The following is a 22589-nucleotide window of genomic DNA, read 5'->3' on the forward strand; positions in this document are numbered from 1 at the left end:
GTGTATAATTTGTACTGCCACATGATCGACACGTTATTTTATCTCCTGAAGGGAGATAACTGACAAAAACAAACTCTGAAACTTCTTTAACCCCCCCCCCCACAATTGACAAACGCTATTTTGTGTCAGCATTGGCAAATTTGTGAGTTTACCTTGTCCCATAATTATAATCCATTTAAATTCAAGAACCTCAAATATTACTATTTGGCTCAGCTGGTCGCACTCACAGTCAGAAAATCATGGGTTCAAGCCCCACTCCCGGACTTGCGCACTGAATCTAGGCCGACACTTCGGTACAAAAATGAGGAAAGTGCTACACTGTTTGAGGTTGAATCTTTCAGACAAGACCTTAAACCAAAGGCCTGCCAGTTCACGTGAATGCAAAACATTTCAAGGCACTGTTCAAAGAAGAGCAGTGCACTCTGATGCCCTAGACAAAATTCCTCCTTCAACCACCCCCACACACAAAAAATGTAACTGGCAATTCATCCAATTTATTGCTTGTGGAACCTTGCTGAAGGCAGTCAGTTGCTGCAGAACAGTGACTACAATTCAAAAGTAATTCACTCAATGTGAAGCATTTGTAGGACATGGTGTTATATAAATGTAAGCTCTTTCTGTCTTGCATTATTCAATTGTGATTGATTACATTCTGTAGCTGTCTTTTCCATAGCCCTAACCATAGAATTTGACCAATTATTACAAATACCTTTAATAATAATAATCGATCTCCTCTTAGTCAGGTATTTATCTAGTTCCTTTTTTAAGAGTTAAATAGCATTAACTATTTTTATCAAAGGAAATATATTGTACAGATCTACAACCCAATGGGAAACAGACAAAAAATTCTAAGCTTGCTTGAAGTTTGCCACTTATGTAGTTATTTTCTACTGAGATTATCACACGGTCAACTTACCCATGTCTTCCAGAGGACCCAAATCAACCATGACAGAACTGGACAAAATAGCAAAGCAAGCAAAACGCTTAAAATGAATTAACATCTAAATTTTTGTTAAGTACATCTCTGCTCCAGCAAGTTAAAATTTCAATATTCCCTACCTCCATCTCAAACCACATACCATAGTCAGTTTGTCTAAACAGGAAAAAGTCAGAAGCCCTCTCTCGATTTTTATTCAGATTGATACGAAAGGGTTGGGCATATATAGGTATTATTAAAATTGGTATGTCCCTTCGGTCTATTGTTGATCCTAAATTTGAAGCCCAAGAAACAAAAGTTCGCCTTGAAAATGATAGGATTTAAGATTAAAAATCAATATGCAGACAGCATCGTATGCTCAGAGAACTTAGTTGCTTTGCCCAATTATTTCTTTCAAATCAGACGATCATAAAATTGAATGGCGATTATGAAGGGGGGGGGGGGGGGGGGGGGAAAGACGATCCAATTAAAACCAGTTAGATTTTTCTCAAGTGAGGCAGAGAAATGTTCCAGACTTGATACATAAACCTTTCTACACTCCAAAGATAGGGTTTCTAACATGTTCAATTAACCAGAGATTTAAAATTTAAACTGGGCAGATAACAAGAAATTCAATTAAGTTAAAACTAATATTACTACCCAAATTGAAATACAATTAATCCACCTGAAGATTCTGCATAGAGCCTAAATGAGCAAAGAGAAGGTCACTACATGGATTTTCAACAAGCATGCTGTGGAGGTGGGAGGAAACTAGTACATAGCATTTGCAAATGTCCCAGAATCCAAGATTTTTGGACTGTAGTCTATAAATCAATCTCCAATGCTGGCCCTGTACACATTCCAGGAAATATTAACTAGCTTTGAGTAAATCAGCAAATCACTATTGCTGCAATATTGCTAAAAGATTAGTTACTTCCAAGTGGATATTGACAAATTACCATGTGTAATGGAATAGCTGGCTTTTAGTACACAATGTCAGCTAGAAAAGGATAACAACAAAGTTACATTGCATCTACAGCACAGAAACAGGCCAGTCAGCCCAAGTGGCCTATGTCGGTGTTTATACTCCACACGAGCCTCCTCCCACCTATCTTCATCTAACCCCATCAGCTTACTCTTCTATTCTTTTCTCCCTCATGACTTCCCCTTAAATGCATCTATGCTATTTGCCTCAACTACTCCTTGTGGTAGCACATTCCACATTTTTACCAATCTTTGGGTAAAGAAGTTTCTCCTGAATTCTTTATTGAATTTATTAGTGACTATCTTATATTTATGGCCGATAGTTTTCGAATCCCCTACAAGTGAAAACATCATCTCTATGTCTACCCTATCAAACCCCTTCTTCATTTTAAAGACCTTATCAGGTCACCTCTCAGCCTTCTCTTTTCTAGAGAAAAGAGCCCCAGCCTGTTCAGTCTTTCCTGATAGTTATAACCTCAGTGTTCTGGTATCATCCTTGTAGATATTTTTTGTACCTTCTCTAAAGCCTCCGCCACCTTTTTAGAATATGGACACCAGAACTGTGCACAGTACTCCGTGTGGTCTAACCAAGGTTCTATACAAGTTTAACATGACTTCCCTGCTTTTCAATTCTATCCCTCTAGAAATAAACCCCAGTGCTTGGTTTGCTTTTTTTTTTTTTTTTTAAAATGGCCTTATTACCTGCATTGCTACTTTTAGTGATGTGCATCTGTACCCCTAGATCCCTTTGCTTCTCTACCCCATTTAGACGATCATCCAAGCAGTATGTGGCCTCCTCATTCTTCCTACCAAAATGCACCACCTCACATTTATCTATATTGAAATTAATTTGCCAATTAAAACGCCCATTCTGCAAATTTAGTAACATCTTCCTTTGTATTTACACCCCCCCCCCCCCCAAAATTTGGTGTCATCTGCAAATTTACAAATTTTACTTCCAATTCTAGAGTCCAAATCGTTAATGTAAATTATGAACAACAATGGCCCAGCACTAATCCCAGCGGAACATCACTTCCCACCTTTTGCCAGTCTGAGTAGTTGCCCTTAACCCCCTACTGTTTTCTACTTTGTAGCCAGCTTGCTACCTGTCCCTTGACGCCACATGCTCCGATCTTAGTCATGAGTCTACTATGCAGTACCTTATCGAAGACCTTTTGAAAATCCAAATATATTACATCTACTACATTACCCTTGTCTACTCTTGGAGCCAATAACTTTAAATATGGGCTTTGTTCAAACATTACACAACAACAACCTCCATTTATAGAACACCTTCAACACAAGAAATGTCCCAAAGAAACAGCATATGGAAAACAAATGCGGAGACAAAAAAGGAGAAATTGAGGTGTGACTGAATGTTTAGTCAAAGAGAGGGGTTTTGAGGATTTATTTAAAGGGAGAAAGAGAATTGGCAAGGAGGAAGTCCAGGTGGGAGGACCCAGGAGGCTAAAAGCCCTAGTACCAATGGCGAAGGGATAGAGGCTAGAGTTGGAGGAAATGAGCGCTCAACATGGATAAATGGATGGAGGAAGTAGCAGGGTAGGGTGGAGCAGGGCCAGAGAGGAATTTAAAGACAATATCAAAGATTCTAAATTTAAGGCTTTGGGAGACGGAGCGAGAACAGGCGATGGGCAAGCAGGACAGGATTCAAGTAGCAGTTTGACCAGGTGGAATTTATGGAGCGTGGAAGATGGCAGATCAGCAAAGAGCGTGTCGTAATAGTGGAGTCTGTAGGCAATGAAGACAAGTTATGAGTGTTTCAGCAACACAGGGTTGAAGTGGGCGCAGAGGTAGGCAATTTTGCAGAAGTGGAAGTAGGCAGTTGATGCAGATACGAGTTCTGAAACTAAGCTTCGGGTCAAACGGGTCTGTCATTTCTCAGACTTTCTTAGATAAATCATATTTGAAATATTAGTTATTTCTCATGCCATTTTAAGGTGAGGGAGAAGAAAACTAAAGAGTACTAAAGTCTTTTCCAAAATCAGTTTGGCTTTGATGTAACAGTTTATCAAACACTCATCCATCCTAACTAAAAGAGGTAGTATACCCAATGTACAAGATAACAAAGAAGAATATTTAAGAAAGTTAGTCCCTGTCTTTACTGCTTACCGTCTTGGCCAGTGCACAGGCTTGCTCTGGAGAGTTGAGAATTTCATAGTAGAATACGGAGAAGTTCAGGGCAAGACCTAATCGGATAGGTTGCGTTGGTTGCATGTCCGTCTTACTGATATCAAACGCTTCTTGATATGATGTCTGGGAGTTCTCAACAGTTTCTGTAACAAGACAAAATAAAAGGCTGAAAATAACATCTCTTGTTTGAGCAGCAGTGTCCTCACTTGGGATTTAAAAGAATACTCTGCAATTACCAAACGAGTATTCCCTGTCTACCATTGTAGTCTCTCTCACTCACACACCATTGCAGCCAATAGGTCATCTTCACAACCCACTCCTTAGAATCTACCAAAGCTGTCTTTATCCATCATACATATAAACAAAAGACATATTCATTGGATGGTGCAGCCACATGCACAGACATTCCCCGCTAACTCACAGGAGGCGCGAAATACCAGAAAGGTTTGTGCACCGCACCCTTTGATTTTCCATCTTCCTCCACTGACAGCCATGATGAGATTAGCAACTCAGCATATAAAGAAATCATGGATACAAGCTCTACCATTCTACAGCACAGCACACTGGCAAGTAAACACGCAGTACCACAAATACCTTCTCTAGATGTTATTTGCACAAAATACACCAAAAACAGGAAACTTACGTTTTTTGCTTTCTGCTATAGCTACTTCTGCAAGATATCGGTAATAATCTCCTTTCATCTTAAGGTAGAAGACTTTGCTCTCTGAATTGGTAGAATTTGCTATTAGATATTTATCCAGCAAACCCTGCAAGAAATAAAGTCATTTGAGTTACATTAGACTCTTTTTAAAGTATCTAAAAATCCATTATAAAAACTATAGGAGTGATTAATAAAATCAACATAGGCATTATGTTTAGATTAGTTACAAATTTTATGAAACTTTTGCAAAAATACATTACAATTATATATTTGATGTAAAACATATGTACATTACAGACAAAACTCTAGCATTCTATTACAAATGTACAATATTTGAGTTGCTGTGTAAATTATGATGGATTCATTTTAAGAATATCAGGAGTTGCAAGCCCAATCAAACATCTGGTGAGGAGTACAAAATAAATTTTAAATAAGCTCTCATAATACATGTACTCTTCCGAACACAACCATTAGACTTAACGATTTATCGTACAATTATTAAGTACCAAAATATAGCGTTATATCAAGATGCATGCCTGGAAGAATGAATGTTCAAAAACAGTACAGTATATTGAAAATATAACTATCTTGTACAGATGTACAAAATGCTCCCTTCATATGCTAGCGTTGGTGAATACCAGTGCTGATAAAAAATAAGGGAAGAATTTCTAGCATAAAGCATTTAAAAGCACATGGTCATCAAAATCATGTAATTGCAACTTCCCCTCCAACACCATCTCTTCTGTAGCTTACAGCGTGGCGGGGAAAGTGACACAAACATACGCCAGCTACACGTACTGCTCTCTCCCTTTAAGATAATCATTTTCCACAACATATCGCCGAAGGATGGAAGCTTTTTTTTTTTTAAAAAAAGCATAGCCTCATAAGCCTTGAAACATTTGTGATTATGCTAAAGGGACAGAATATGATAAACCTCTCAATAGAGTCAGAGTTATACAGCTCAGAAAGAGGCCCATCGTGTCTGCGCGGCCATCAAGCCCCGTCTATTCTAATCCCATTTTCCAGCACTTGGTCCGTAGCCTTGTATGCTATGGCGTTTCAAGTGCTCATCCAAATGCTTCTTGAATGTTGTGAGGGTTCCTGCCTCTACCACCCTTTCAGGCAGTGAGTTCCAGATTCCAACCACCCTCTGGGTGAAAAAGTTTTTCCTTAAATCCCCTCTAAACCTCCTGCCCCTTACCTTGAAACTATGCCCCCTGGTTATTGACCCCTCTACTACAGGGGAAAAGTTCCTTTCTATCTACCCTATCTATGCCCCTCATAATTTTGTACACCTCAATCAGGTCCCCCCTCAGCCTTCTCTGCTCCAAGGAAAACAACCCCAGCCTGTCCAGTCTCTCCTCATAGCTAAAGCGCTCCAGTCCAGGTAACATCCTGGTGAATCTCCTCTGCACCCTCTCTAATGCAATCACATCCTTCCTATAATAATAATAATAATAAATCAACTTTATTGTCATTGTTAGTGCACAAGTGCAGTACAACGAAATGTAGGCTTGCGGCTCCCGAGAGTGTACCAGAACTGCACACAGTATTCCAGCTGTGGCCTAACTAGCGTTTTGTGCAGCTCCATCATAACCTCCCTGGCTCTTATATTCTATGCCTCGGCTAATGAAGGCAAGTATCCCATATGCCTTCTTAACCACCTTATCTACCTGACCTGCTGCCTTCAGGGATCTATGTATATGCACACCAAGGTCCCTCTGTTCCTCTGTCCTTCCTAGGGTCCTACCATTCATTGTGTATTCCCTTGCCTTGTTAGTCCTCCCAAAATGCATCACCTCACACTTTTCAGGGTTAAATTCTATTTGCCACTGTTCTGCCCATCTGACCAACCAGTCTATATCGTCCTGTAGCCCGAGGCTTCTCTCCTCGCTATTTACCACTCCACCAATTTTCGTATCATCTGCGAACTTACTGATCATACTTCCTACATTCAGATCTAAATCATTAATGTACACTACAAACAGCAAGGAACCCAGCACCGATCCCTGCGGTACACCACTGGACACAGGCTTCCAGTCATAAAAACAACCTTCACCCTCTGCCTCCTGCCACTAAGCCAATTTTGGATCCAATGTGCCAAATTGCCCTGGATCCCATGGGCTCTTACCTTCTTGACCAGTCTCCCATGCAGGACTTTGTCAAAAGCCTTACTGAAGTCCACGTAGACTACATCAACTGCACTACCCTCATCCACACACCTAGTCACCCCCTCGAAAAATTAAATCAAATTGGTAGACATGATCTCCCCCTGACAAAGCTATGCTGACTATCCTTGATTAATCCTTGCCTCTCCAAGTGGAGACTAATTCTGTCCCTCAGAATTTTTTCCAATAATTTCCCTACCACTGATGTTAGGCTCACTGACCTGTAATTCCCTGGTTTATCCCTACTACCCGTCTTGAACAATGGTACTACATTAGCTGTCCTCCAATCCTCTGGCACCTCCCCTGTGGCCAGAGAGGTTCTAAAAATGTGTGTCAGAGCCCCTGCAATCTCCTCCCTTGCCTCACACAGCAGCCTGGGATACATCTCATCTGGGCCTGGGAATTGATCCACTTTTAAGCCTGCTAAAACCACTAGTACAGGAAACTTTGGTTTATCTGGAGGTTGTATGTCCGGAAACCTCGATCTACCGGCAGAAATCGGGAGCCGTTTGGTTAGGGTTTTTTTTCTTCTCGTGGCTTTTTTTTTTCCCCAACAGTTAGGCTCTGCAAAGTCTCTCTGAAGCTGCTGCTAAGCTACAGAGACGCTTCTAAGGTACGGCCGACTGTTTAGAAGCTGTTGCTAAGCAACAGTGTTTGTTGCCAGATACGGAGCTGCAAATCTCCGTATGCTTCAACATTAACGCTGGTATGTCCGGCAGTTTTGATAGATCGGCAACAGCTCGGTCCCGGATATAACAAAGTTTCCTGTACCTCCTCCCTCTCAATGCTAATTTGTTCAAGTATATCACAATCCCCCTGCCTGATTTCTATGCCTACATCATCCTTCTCCATAGTGAACACAGATGCAAAATATTCATTTAAAACCTCACCAACATCTTCCAGCTCTACACAAAGATTGACACTTTGGTCCCTAATGGGCCCTACTCTTTCCCTGGTTATCCTCTTGCCCTTAATATACTTAAAAAACACCTTGGGATTTTCCTTTATTTTGCCCGCCAGTGTTTTTTCATGCCCCCTCTTCGCTCTCCTAATTTCATTTTTTTAGGTACCCCCCCCTGCACTTTCTATACTCCTCTAGGGCTTCCACTGTTTTTAAGCCAATGTAAGCTATAGGTTTTTTTATTTGAAAAGAAAAGGAAAATATAGTGCAAAGTATCAGAATTCTTAGTTCTAAAAAGTTCAAAGATATGGAAATCATCAAAAGAATGAAGGCTACATTTACTCTTCACTTGATATCCTCCACATACATGCTATGGTCACCAAACAACACCACCTAAACAGACTAACTGGTCATTTACCTCATTGCTGTTTGTGGGACCTTGAAATGCTCAAATTGTTTTCTACAGAACAAGTGACTACATTTCAAAATGGTTCACTGGCTCTGGGACATCCTGAGGATGTGAAAAGTGCTATGTAAATGCAAGTTTGTTCCTTTGGGCTAATGAGAACCTAATGCAGTGGTGCTGATACGACCTGGGAACAACTTGCGGTCCCCCTTCACCTGTAACTATTAGCATACTTAATTCCCCACATCTCCAGGTCTCTCTCTTGTGGAATGCTGACCAAACTAGAATCCAGCACTGCTCCTTCTCCTTTTCTTATTCCTATTCCTAAGCAGGAGTGTTTGGCCTCTACATGAAAACTATCCATAATGGCATGATTGAAATCTAGAACTCTAAATGTGGTGATATCACAGTTCCACATCTTATCATTCCACAATATAGCTTGTTGCAGGATTCTGGAGTATGCCCATCATGAAAGAATTTAGGGTTGAAATTGTGACCCTCACCATAATGGTTACCAAATACCCCTGACTCAATGGATTAAGAGATATAGAAACTAAAAAGTTCAGGTTTGGAAAATCCAGTTTTTTTTTAAAAATAGGGAAGGTGATTCCACACAAAAGCCTTACAAATATCCTCAGAAAGCACATGTTTGAAAGGGCATCAATTCTTCAAATAAAAATGAAACAGGATACAGGAAACTGTGTGTTATCTGGAGGCGAACCGTCCGGCAAGCTCGAGCCACCAGCAAAAATCAGGAGCCGTTTTTTTTCTTTGTTTCTTTCCTTTGCTTTTTTTGAACAGTCAAGCTCTGCAACATCTGTAGCTAAGCAACAGCTTCAGCTAGAGATGCTACAGAGACGCTTGCCGACTGTTTAGAGGCTGTTGCTAAGCAACAGGGTTTGTTGATTCTCCGTATGTTTCAACATTAGCTCTGGAGTGTACGGCAGTTTTGAGGGAATGGCAGCAGCTCGGTCCCGTCGGTGCCGGATAGCACAAAGTTTCCTGTACGTGGGACATCAGAAATTAACTTTCTAGTCAAGATTGTTGGTAGTAGATTAATACTGTAGCTATCAAGACATGTCTCATTTAAACTCCTTGCCTTTGCTAATTTTGTTCAAATTGTGAGTACTGATGAGATCGAGGAATCTAGTTTAGGAGAGTTACTGGGCCCAGAAGCATGAAAGCCAAAATCTAACAAATGTGGCCATTAACCTTGAATATTTCATTGAGATTAATCTAGAACATTTGAAATTACATATCGCTCAATCATCGACAGGATTTCCGTTTGTCTCTTTAACCTCGTTACATCTCTAGCCTTTTCCAGTTCTGAAGAAGGGTCCCAGACCTGAAACGTTAACTCGGTTTCTCTCTCCACGGATGCTGCCTGGCCTGCTGAATATTTCCAGCATTTTCTGTTGTTATCCTAAATATCTGCCTCCTTTTATAAAAACAGTGGAAGCATGCCCGAGCACAAATACTTGGAGTCAAAAGTACTTCAGCCCAAGAGACTATTCTTGGATGGCACCTAGTAACATCATGCTATTTCACCGCGGCGGCATCACAGGTGAATCTAATCCTGACCTTGGCCGTTCATATTTCCACACATCCAGCAGAGATAACTGGATGGTGAGGAGCAAGAAAATAGCTGATTTTCCTCTTTCTCCCAAGTCAAGAGACACTATGTCAATTGAAGCACCCATATAGCTGTCCTGGATGATATTAGCCAACACCACAGGCCAAAGGTCAAACTTGGAACCTTCCTTGTCTGCAGGCTCAGTTTCACACTTTCATTTACGTGCTGAACCAGATAACCATAACTCACTGCGACCATTTGGATTTTAAATCGTGGGTACTTTGATGATGCCATTATCTCTCATGATGACAGATGTTTCAGTTCATGGTCTGTTCCAGGAAGGTTCCTGCCCACTGGTTGATGGCAAGAGTGACTACATGTCATCAGTTTTCTCTTTATGATAGGTGCACCCAATGTCCCCAAAGGTGGCAATTTCTAGGGCAGCTCCAGTTGTCTTCACTTTAATGGAGTTCCTACATGCATCCATATAGTTGAATCTATGCTTACTCTCCAAAAATATACAATACTACAGACAAAATTCACATCTCATGCTATGCAACTGACAATACCAAGAGAAAAGCAGGTGACAGCCATGTCAAAAAAAGTAGTATGGTAAGTTCCGACACAAAGCATTTTAAAACGCAGGCATCTCCAATCTTCCAGCAGCATGGCTAGTCTTACCCACAGAAAAGACAATGAATGAAGAATTCTCTTTTCCAGTAACAAAATCACATTTCAGTATGTAAAATAAGTCCAATATGGTGTAAAAGTACAGTATTCCACTTAGCTTTGAAAAAAAAATTGACAAAATACTATGATTCGTTAAAGTCTTTCCAGGCTTATATTTTGGGCTTGTTTGGAAACTGAGTAATTTAAAATTACTTCTCTATGGTTAAATAACTGACGATCTTGAGCCAGGTACAAAAATGGGTAATTGTTGGGGGGGGGGGGGGGGGGGGGGGGAGGGAAAGAGGAAAAAGGCTTTTTAAAAATTGACATTAGTCAGCTATAATCTTGAAGATCAGTGCACCAAATGTAGACTGTGTTAAGATTGCCTCTTCTCCTCCCCAACTGCAATCAAGCAGGATCAGTTAAATCAATAATGCAGTCATTTTTACTGCTCAATGATACTGCAATATCACCCATCAATCCCATCCCTACTGCAGCACCCAGAGCTTAACGCTAGTGCGAAAATCCATTCTTCATTCTTTTTTAGTACTAAAAGAGCCTGGCTCCTTTCTAAAGACAACATTTTATCCCGAGTACTTCTCTGCACTGCTCCACAATTAAATCATTTAGGACAGTCATTAAATAATTATGAAACAGTGATTTAAAGTGCGGAGTAATTTTTTAAAATCTGTTTTTAAATCAAGTTTAACATTTCAGAGTCTGTATCCTATTTGTGAATTCACAGAGCAAATCTTCAAATTGCATTTCTCCTTTCCCCAACCCCTTAACTAAGAAACTAATTTCAAAGCCTTGGATCATGGGGGAAAAAATAAATGAGCCGCTTCAGGTCACACTCACACACTGTCTAACCTTAGCAGTTAACGCAACTGCATCAGCAGATACCAAAGAGCCCTTAGTCGGGGAAATATACACTGCTTAAATCAGGTAAATTAAATTAACAAAAACAAATATGCCAGAAACACAGCAGGTAAATCATAGAACAGGTATGTTATTGTTTCAGGTGATAGAGGGCCCCTTCTTCAGAAGGGAGAGATTTTGTGTGCTTTTACACCTGAACCAGTAAATGACAAATGCCAGTGGTTCACAACAAAAAACGTGATTTTTAAAAGGCATTGTTGTGCTGAGAACTGGAGGCACCAACAAGGTTTCTAACACAATGCTGCACCACAGCTGCAGGTCCAATAAACAGTTGGACCCATTCCATGTGCGCGTGTGCTGCTACCACCTGCACAAGTATCTTCCTTTAAGTGAAACTTTTTCAGAAATGCAAGCAGCTCCATTAAATTTTTACTGCAAAGGATACATTAAATGTTGGTTTTAAAAAATCCTGGTTATTGCTTAGAAGTGTGGCTGCAGAAAGTAGATGGCAAGATGTTGGGAGAGATAAGCAAATCCAAGTGCTACTTTTATCAGGAGTGAAATTAGATTTTTTTTTAATAATTGAAAATTCTGTAAAAGTGATATTGCTGGTAATAAACTGGAGGCAACAAAGGGGAACATACAATATTAAAAAAAAAAAAAATCAGCAAAAATAAAATTGCTAATAATCCCAACATATCTGCAACTCATTGAGGCAATAAGTATTGTTGGCATGGGAAATAGAAACGTTCATATTGGCAGAGAGAGATACACAAACTGCAACAAAGGTACAGAGTTAGAACATTGTACATGAAACTTCGCATACGCCCTACCCCGTACTGAAAGCTGACAATGGGCATTAAAAATGGAAAGGTATTCCATTCTCAGCATTATCATTCCCCCTTTCCATAAAGCTGAAAGAAAAATTACAACTGGAAATGGGAGAGAGAATAAAATGACTTCTCAGAAACTAGTGAAGGCAATTTAAGATGCCACTTCATCTTGCCAGATGGCTTAATGGGTAAATACGTATCATACAGCACTAAACCATGTGGCTTGTGCTAAGTTAGCTGATCTCAGCTGGGTATAGCAGTTAGGATACAACATTGGCTTCAGTGTCCTTAGAGTAGAGAGAGGAAAAACAGGCAGGGTCCCTGCTCTTGTCTGTCTGGTGGAAAGAGTGAATCTGTGGATATTGAGTGAGAACAGGTTTACACTCCACTGTACTGCCTTCCATGGTAAAATACCCTGCCAACACCCACAATCTAGGTTCACACATTAGTGTAAAATACCAGTATATATCAACTAAGGTGTATTCAATAAATAGCAAACTGTATAATGTATGAAATTAGTAACATGCACACCCATATTAGGGTTAACATGGGTGGAGCACCCTGTATCTATATCTATCCAGCATTCTCACAATGGCCAGTTGGACAAAGTACCATGGAACTGTATCCCAGCAGAAGTCAGTACCTTAGAGAAAAATATAATGGGGAAGGAGAATCATTTCATTGCAAAATTCTCAGAACTGGGCACATCTTTTGCCCTCATAACATCCAAGATGTACCTTGATTTTCACCCCTCTTTTTATTCTCCTCCTCCCCATAGGATTACCCAACATATGCCACTGAATGATTTCTATTTACTAAATTGGAACACTTGGGCAATGTATGCACTTTATTCAATCTGATGAAGATTTTGCTATTTAATGTTGCATGCTCCTTATTCACTACTACCTGGTGTACAATGCTGGATAGATATAGTCACGGGGTGCTCCACCCATGTTAACCCTAATATGGGGGTGCATGTTACGGATTTCATACATTATACAGTTTGCTATTTATTGAATACACCTTAGTTGATATATACTGGTATTTTACACTTATTTATGGTTACAAACTCTTTTTTGTAGATTCATTGTACCTTTATTTATGAATGATACTCTACTTATATTTTCCAGTTACTTTCATATTTGGGAGGTCAGAATTAGCTGGCAAACCTAGAGTGTGTAATATGAATTCTCTTACCAGTACAAATACCTCAGATTCTGCCTTCAGTCTGCCACTAACATTGCTCACTTATACTTAGAATAAAATCACCGCTACCACCTTGCATACATATCTCTGCAATTACAAGTTACTTGTTTTAATAATTCAACACTTAATTCTGGAGGAGATTTATGCAACTGCCTCAGTTTCAGAAGCTCTTCAGTTGGTCATCAACTCCATTATCATTGTATCATGCAACTACCGGGATGGACCGTGGTCTTTTTCACCTAGCAATTCCTATGTTCCTTTGTCAAGTTGTATCCTGTGAACAAAAGCTTGTGTGTGCTATTACTTACTAGAGTTAAACTGCCCCATCTCGATTAACTGGACCAATATCCCTCTGCTCTGTTTGAAACATTACTTGCTCTAATGACTCCGTATGAATTTGAGCCTCGCTAAAAGAGAGAAAAATATAGGGCAAACAATTTTCAAAACACACACAATTTAGATAGAAGTGAAGGCAGGGTATGCATCACAAGTGTTGATTATTCATCAAGTTCCAATCATTTTGATCAGGATTCAATCTTCAATTCTTAACCTCAAATCAAGTCTTCTAACAAGAGGTTTGTAACAGTTATTAAAGAGGATTTACTGCACACTAGAGCACTATATGTGTACTGTTTAAATTAGGACTTGTATAGTAGATACATCAAAAATATAGAACCCACATAATACAAGGACGCAGGCGACCCTGCTTTACACATTAAGAACTGACTTTGCGTAGAATTAGAACAGAATGATACATATTTGGCAAACAGAATCTTACTGAAATAATCAATAGGATCATTTTGCATCCAGATAGCATGTGGCATAGTTGCTTTGTTTTACAGATACCAAGATTTTAAAACAGATGGAACCAAGAGTGAAAAGGCAGCTGATCTGCTTACTTTGCTTGTTATACGTTACAAAGCAATCTTGCATTTCGCAGTGCTGTTTCTGCAGAGATACAGAATGTCGGATAACATTGGAAATGAATTTCCCAAAGGATTTGGCTAATCCATTATGTCCTGACAGTCACAGAAAATACTTCCCATATACTTCTGTTACTGCATCTAATTAAGAAAGCAAAAAGCATTATTCTAAAGCTGAAGGCATGATGCAAGTACATGCTTGTAGCAAAAGCACTAGAAATAAGTTAATCATTTTTATGATTGTTTGATATCTTATGGGAAATATAAACAAGCTACAGAACACTTAGTAAAAAAAAAAAAAGATTTGTTTAACATTATGTTTTTGTTCACAATACAAGTAGCTCAATTAAAAACAAAGATAGGGATTTTTAGTAACAGGAAATGACCATTCGGCCCATCAAGCTAGCACCAGTTACTGACCGGATCTGTCCTTAAAATTGTCAGAACCCCCATTTTGGAAACAAAGCCAAGCTGCCAGACAATCACAGCATATAGCCGATGTAGTAATGATCTACATTTAATTGGGGAAGGGGGGGGGGGGAGAAAGAGACCTTGAAATTATGATATTTTTTTTTTTTTTTTTAATAAAAGTGTTGATTTTGCTTTTAGAAAAAGTGTTATGGGTAAGGAATCCAAAAAATGTCTTCAGTTAAAATTGTCTTGGGCTGCATTCATAGAACACATCATCCTTATTGCAATTGCAAAGTGCTGTTTAAGAATGCGGATTGAGATCACTTAATTTATAGTTGAAAGAGTCCTAGCTTATGATCAAGTATATTAATAAGGTTAGAGAGAGAGTTGACTGAATGATTCAATCAGTATAAGAGGTGGATTATGTATCATTTGTTCTAATTTTGAAATACCATCTGCTTCCTTGTCCCGCAAATTCTCTCCCTTCCTCTACTGAAGCTGCATCTTTCTGGAGAAATAGTTCCTGATGCCAGATGGCCTCTAATACTTCAGCCAAGTAACCACTTTTCATGTGAATCCTGACAGTCAGTGTTGGCAGCCTATTCAACCAAAGGGGGCAAAACTAACCCTGTCCTCACCTAACATCCATGTGCTAGCTCTTCCAGCTAAGGGTCATTAGGTAGGAATCAGGAATCCTGGTCTACCTGCTGCTCACTAACCCAGGGCATGGAGGCCAGTGCAATCCCCCTACTGCAATCCCAGCTAGAACCAGCTAACTCAGCAGTCCCAAGGTCAAATCTGGGTCTACTAGGCTTTGCTACTGGCTGTCTTAAATCGGCTGAGTCAGTGCTTTTGCTTCCATCTTAGCTCGCTGCTGCACTGCCAAGTGAAACATCTAGTCTTGGCAACGGGGTGAGGAGGAAAAACAGAAGTAACTGATCAGCCTCTAACACTGGCACTGATGGTGGTTATCTAGAGGTGTAAAAATGGTAATCAGCAATTTTCTTTTTCAAATCTGCAGTAATGTCAATGAATCCTGCAACATAAACATTGAAACTGATGGACGTAAAGATTCCACAGTAATATTTGAAGAGGAGTGTCCTCCAGGTATCGATGCCAACGTTTATCCCTCCACCAACACAAGTTGACTGGTCATTTATCTCATTGCTGTTTGTTTAACCTTGCTGTGTGCAAATTGGCTGCTGCATTTGCCCACATTATAATGATTACAGCTCAAAAGTAATTAATTGGCTGTGAAGTACATTGGGATATCCAAAGGATATGCAAGGTATTATATAAATGCAAATTCTTTTTTCATGTCTTTCTTTGTTGATGAATGCACCATCCAGTGGGATAATGAGCAATATAGATCAGGAAGGTTTCAGGCCTGATTCCTAGCCTCTGCCGAGTTAACTTGTGTGGGGCAGTACGTGTGGCAGATGCGTCCCAGATTTTTTTTTCCAAGCGGGGGCACGGAGAAAAGGGGAAAAAAACAACCAGGGTTCCCATTCCCAAATCACAATCCAAGAACCCCTGCTGGAAACTAAAAGCAGAATAATGCAGATGCTGAAATAAAAACAAATAGCTGGAAACACTTGGCCGGTCAGGCAACATCTGTGAAGAAAGGAAAAGGGTTAGGTTAACGTTTCAGGTCTAGGGCTCTTCCCCACTTCATAGACTTGAAATCTTAACTTCACCTTTTTCCTTTCTCCGCGGATGCTGCCTGGTCTGCTGAGTGTTTCCAGCATTTTCTGTTTTTATTTCAGACTCCTGCAGTAACGTGGGCATGAGTTATCACTCCAATGGTCAAACAACTTGCTATTCATTTATTATTGTATGAACACAATAACCACCACTTGGGTGAGGTACCAGAGGGCTGCGTATACCTGTGAAACTGTATCCCAGCAGGAGTAACTGCCTCCAGGAAAGGAGAAGGAAAAAGGAGCAAAAGTTGAGGGGAAAAAAAAAAAAAAAAAAAATCACACCAGAAAATTAAACATTCAAAAAAATTATACAACACTACAGAATATCAAAAGGAATTAATCTCAAGGTTCAGATGATATGGTCTTGGTTTAGAATTTTTGGTCTTCATTAGATTTATGGTATGCAGTTAATTGAAACTTGCCACTGTTCTCTACAAATGCATTCCTGACTCCAAATGTGCACTATTGTGATGGGGACCCACTCGCCTAATACAGTCCAGCGTATTAAGGCATACAGTCACAGCCCCACAGGTGTTCCATGTTACATTACAGTGGTATCCTCTCTCAATTGTGCAATGGATACATTTATAGAATAGTCCATAATATTTCCTGGGGTTTGAAACTAGGCAAATAGAATGTGCAGTCAGATGGAAGTGTAAAATGACAGCCGTCAAATATTTGCATGCATCAACACCAATTCAGGTGGTACTGTTCCATTTATTCTTCAAGAGCGTGCCGTTTATAGCCAAACTGTATTCAGTTGAGGATATTTAAACCAACTATTGTAGTTGATCTTTTGTGATGTTGCACATGGGGAATCAAGGCAATGGGTAGTCTTCAGGGGAAGGAGGTTTAGAGGGCAGGAGATAATCAGACCAGGATACAATGTCTAGAGAATAGCTCCCTATTCCTTCACTGCTGCTTTTTCTAACTAAAGTACTTCTTACTTCAGCAAGAATAACAGGACAATCTGGGCCACTGACTTATCCAGAATTACCTACAGGAAACTCTCGTTTAAACAGCACCTAAATATCCGGAATTCTCTAATAACCGGCAAAATTCATACTCCGAAAACAACACCTCAATAACCGGAAATGTTTCCGAGTCTCCCACGGTGGCCGAGTTAGTCAGTGGGGGTAGTTCTCCAAACTGCCACTACTCGGCTTCTTGGCGCTGTCGGAAGTCTCTTCCAATCCACCATCCATTTAACTAACATTCTGTAGAGGAGTACCCAATTATACGGCACATTTCTTGATATTTTTTTTATTTTTGTTTGTTAAAAATAAACCTCTCCGTTATCTGGAATTTTTAATCAACCGGCACCATCCCGGTCCCGTCGATGCCAGATACGAAAGTTTCCTGTACTAGGAAGCGCATTTGTGACAAGGACATGCTGCAAGCACTTTACCGAAGCATCTGGAAATCGCCAAAAATAATCTAATAAGCACAAGTGAGTTTGACATCTTTCAAGAGTGGTATTCAAATTCCTAACTCTGGGGATAGAAATGCATTGCTCCAAGTACTGGGCCTCCCTCTCCTTAGGGAGAGATAAGAGATGGTTTCTCCCCCTACCTCCATAAAGCTAACAGCAATTCCAACACCTTTAACAAACTCTGGAATTACAGACATCTTGAACTGTGTTTTCATGCATTTATGATTAGCTGATAATGATCATTTGAAAGGGCAGGCAAATAGGCGTAGAAAATAGAAAGTAAAGGTTCAAAGGGTAAAATGTGAATGCTATGTAATCAATTGGTATTATCTACTTTATCTGGGAGTGCCAAGCAGCTGCGAAGTACTAACAATTTTGTAGAGTTGATGCGGATTTTTTTTTTTTTGGTTTGGCCATGGAAAAGAAACGCTTGTATGCGATCGTGTTATAAACAGATCTCAGGTGAGTGATATTTTTCCAGCATTACAGATTTAAGAATCAGCCAGATGTTATCTTTATACCAGAAGCGGACAACACAGAACCCGAGTCGGTTTTCCTTGTCTGCACTCAGCTGATTTTAAATTATAGTTTTCTACATCTTTGGTGCCAAAACTAGAAAAGGGAGTAAAACAGCTCTGATCTGCCATCAATCCAGTTACCCTTGCAGTGTGTTGGATCTTTAACATTATGGAAATAGGTCTTGGCCACATGACGGCAGCTTTCTTCCCCCCCAGGTTCTGGCACACTGCATTGTTAAAATATTTTATACACAAGGAGAACATCCACCACTGGGTAAAACTCTTCTCCCCATTAAATATGACCATTAACAGATCAATACATACTTTAGTGAGTACTGCATTTCTTTTAAAGTCTTTTTTCTCTTATTTGTATATTGATCTGTAAATTGCAACTAAATATTTAGTAAACAGTAAAGGAAAAACCTAGTCTTGGAGATTATTCACTTTGTGCAAAGGTATGACAGCAGTCATTGAAGAGTTAAATATAATGTTCTCACTGCTTCTCTGTCTTATTACAAGATCAGCTCAAAGCTCACCAAAACTACCACTACACTCAGCAGAAAAAGCTAAAAATTGTAGACATTCGGTAACTGATGGAAGGAATAAACAATTGTCTTTTAAGAGTACTGTCTTGATGCTGAAGCGGCAGTTTTAAAATGATCTCTCATACACAATATTAAAGATAAAGCGTCAGCCTTGGCTCGGAGTCGGAAGGTCGTAGGTTCAAATCCCCTCTCTAGGACTTGACACTTCAGTGCAGTACTGAGGGAGTGCTGCACTGTCGGAGGTGCCATCTTTTGGATGAGACGTTAAAGCAAGGCCCATCTGCCCTGTCAAGTGGGAGTAAAAGATCCCACGATACAATTCAAAGGGGAGTCGGGGAGCTCTCCCAGTGCCCTGCCTAGCATTTGCTCCTCAACCAACAAAAAACAGATTCACTGGTTATTTATCTCTGCTGTTTGTGGAACCTTGCTGTGCACAAATTGGCTACCGTATTTACCTACATGTGTGACTACATTTCAAAAAGCAATTCATTGGCTGTGAAGTGCTTTGGGGCGTTCTCAGGATGTGAAAGGCACTATATAAATGCAAGTTCTTTCTTTCGTTAAAAAAGCTGCTGATTTCATTTAAACACGTCACAGGAGGAAAGTTCAGTGTTTTGGTAATAACTGGTCCAGAGTTGACATTGAATATTTAAGACATTTGACAATGACATTTGGTATTGTAATGCCGTTGTTTGGAATTTCAGCAACTAAATACACACTCAGCCATATATAGCAACACGACACTTATTGTACATGCTCTATAATGCAGTGCTACTGGAGGTTACTTGTAGACCACATTCTTCCCAATTGTGGCCCCCAACAGACTTGTGTTCCATAGCCTGCCAGCTCAACAGCCAATAAAAATGCATGTCTGAGCTTGTTTTCACAAATAGCAAAATAAACAGACACAGGTAGAACGCCCCGAATCCAGCAACCTCGGGACTGAGGCCAAGCCGGTTTTCCCGGACTTCGGAACGTGTTTCCTGATGGGCGTTTCCGGAAACACCCAAGCCCAGGTTGCGATATTTCCGGACTTCGGACATCAGAAACACATGCCGAGTCCAGAAATGCCCAGGTTCCGGTTTTTGGTAAGCCTCCCTCAGGGTGTCCGGATTCCGCAACATTTTACGGATTCCGGACCCCTGCCACCAATCGTCCCGGAGTCCGGAACTCAACCTGTATTGGGATTGTGGCCCACTACATATACATAAATGTTCAAAACTGGGACACTGGAGTACCAGTTCAAACAAGACCCGAGTACAGGTTCTATGTTAATTATTCAATGTGGTATGTCGATCTATAACTTCTGGGAGCCAGAAAGATCCCAAAGTTTTAAGCTCTGGAGTCTGATATTATAGTAGGGACAAAGAAATGTTAGTCACTTACAATTAAACAATTTAATAAAATTTAAAATCAATTAAATCATCCTAGGCCTCTTGGGAAGACTAATGGTGGATTACAAAGAAGCATTTGTACCATCCCGCTAGTTGATGGTACAAGGATTAGGGGACACAGATTTAAGGTTTTGGGCAAGAGATACAGGGGGGGATGCGAGGGAAAACATATTTATGCAGCGAGTGGCGAGAACCTGGAACTCGCTGCCGATGGAAGTGGTGGAAGCGGGGACACTCAATGTTTTCAAGGGGAGACTGGATAGGCACTTGAGGGAAATAAACTTGCAGGGCTACGGGGAAAGAGCGGGGGAATGGGACTGACTGGATTGCTCTACAGAGAGCCGGCACGGACTCGATGGGCCGAATGGCCTCCTTCTGTGCCGTTATGACTCTATACATTGAAGAAGCACGAGAGTGGGTTATCCACCCACCTCTCGGCCAAGATAAAATATGGCTCAAGGAGACACAAAGCAGAGAAAAAGTTCAAAATGGGAACAAAACAATGTTTCAGGAGTCTACATTATTTTCAGGCACCATACACCCCAAATTCATCCCTAGGAGGGTGCCAGTTACATTGTATTTTCTTTTAAGTATTAAATCTACACTTGAAATCAACATCCAGGTACAAGATAAATATACAATCTGTTGGGGGATTGGCCAGGAAAAGTGCCAGGTTTAGTCCCTAGTTTACGCAGAGCCAACTAGTCTCAGCCTGGACAGCAATAGGGGTGCTCCAATTGGCCTCAATGCCTCAGGCTGGGGAAGGAGTGTCAGCCAAAGTGCTCACTTCTGATCACCATCCAGTATCCCTTGCCGGAAAGTCTGAGAGAGCATGTGTTGGGCGAGGACGGGATCTGGCATGGCTGTAATGCCCCCACAGTTGTACAACTTGTCAGCACTCATGATCTAGGCTCACACGTGAACAAGGGGCTCACACATGAACAACTTGACTGAAATACTAGAGTTAGCTATGAAACTGCAGCCCAACGCTAATGAGAAAAGGTGGGTAAGGAGATTCAAATCGAGGAACCTTAGCCCAGATTAGCAGAATGATTAGACCTGCTAAGTCTCCAAACGTACACATTGTTTGGGCAGAATTCGAGGTGATGGAATTTCATCTTGTTTACCATATTCAATATTTTAAAGCTAGCTTTATAAAATGATAAAATATTGTATTGATTTTTTAAAAACTTTTAGGTGTGCAGTAATTGTACAAAAGAAGTGTTGAACTGGTTCTAAATTAAAGTATGAGCAACAATTTGACACATCTATATAGAGGGGTTACCAATTATCTGATGCCCAAATTCACTCATTCCCCACCTTAAACACAGGTGAACCAATTTTCACAGTATATATTTTAGTCTATATAGTAACAAGGAAGGACAGTCATCTCATTAGCACAGCATTTCAGATGTCCTTACCAACTGCCCTCAACTCACCCCACTAGTGCTGAAAGTCTCTTCCATACCTTTATCACCTCCAGACTTCACTTTTCCAATGCCCCCCTTGCTACCTGCATTCTATACCACTCAAAATCCTACTAAAATCAACCCAATCCTGGCTCCCCATCTTATCAACTTCAAAACTCTCATCCTCGTCTTGAATCTCTACTATAATTCACCCCTCCTGACCGTTGCAACTTCAAGCCCCGAGATTCCTTCCTGCACCCTGTTTTCTTCCAATGCTACTCCATTTTGTGTTCCCCCACTCTGTCTGCTCTACCATCAGTGGCAGAGTCTTCAGCCATATAACAAGAATTCAGAGCAGGAGTAGGCCATACAGCCCGTTGAGCCTGCTCTGCCATTCAATAAGATCATGGCTGATCTTCGACCTCAACTCCACTTTCCTGCCCTATTCGCATATTCCTTGGTTCCTTAAGAGTCCAAACATCTATCTATTGCAGCCTTGAATATACTCAACTATTCAGCATCCACAGCCCTTTGGGGTTGAGAATTCCAAAGATTCACGGCCCGCTGAGTGAAGAAATTTTTCATCACAGCCTTAAATGGCCGACCCCTTATCCTGAGACTATGTCCCCTAGTTGGCCCAACCATCTTCAGCTGCTTCATCAATGACCTTCCCTCCAACATAAGGTCAGAAATGGGGATGTTCACTGATGATTGCACAGTGTTCCGTGCCATTCGCAACTCCTCAGACAATGAAGCAGTCCATGCCCACATGCAACAAGACCTGGACGACATTCAGGCGTGGGCTGAAAAGTGGCAGGTAACATTCGCACCACACAAGTGCCAGGCAATAACTATCTCCAGCAAGTGAGGGTCTGACCACTGCCCCTTGACATTCAACGGCATTACC

The 22589-nt window shown here is 40.6% G+C and overlaps 1 protein-coding gene across 1 annotated transcript in view; it reads right to left on the reverse strand.

Annotated features, from left to right (window-relative positions):
* Positions 1-22589, reverse strand: part of LOC147103241 (14-3-3 protein beta/alpha-1-like) — a 32517-nt gene that overhangs the window by 6822 nt on the left and 3106 nt on the right. Inside the window, exons 2-3 of the mRNA XM_085962682.1 lie at positions 4695-4818; positions 4031-4194 (exon numbers count right to left, since the gene is read on the reverse strand). Of these exons, the coding sequence (XP_085818808.1) occupies positions 4031-4194; positions 4695-4818 (288 nt within the window). The remainder of the gene's footprint in view (positions 1-4030; positions 4195-4694; positions 4819-22589) is intronic.

The sequence above is a fragment of the Somniosus microcephalus genome, chromosome 20 (assembly GCF_052327205.1).
Source record: "Somniosus microcephalus isolate GS21.2 chromosome 20, FLI_Smic_1.0, whole genome shotgun sequence".
Taxonomy (NCBI): domain Eukaryota; kingdom Metazoa; phylum Chordata; class Chondrichthyes; order Squaliformes; family Somniosidae; genus Somniosus; species Somniosus microcephalus.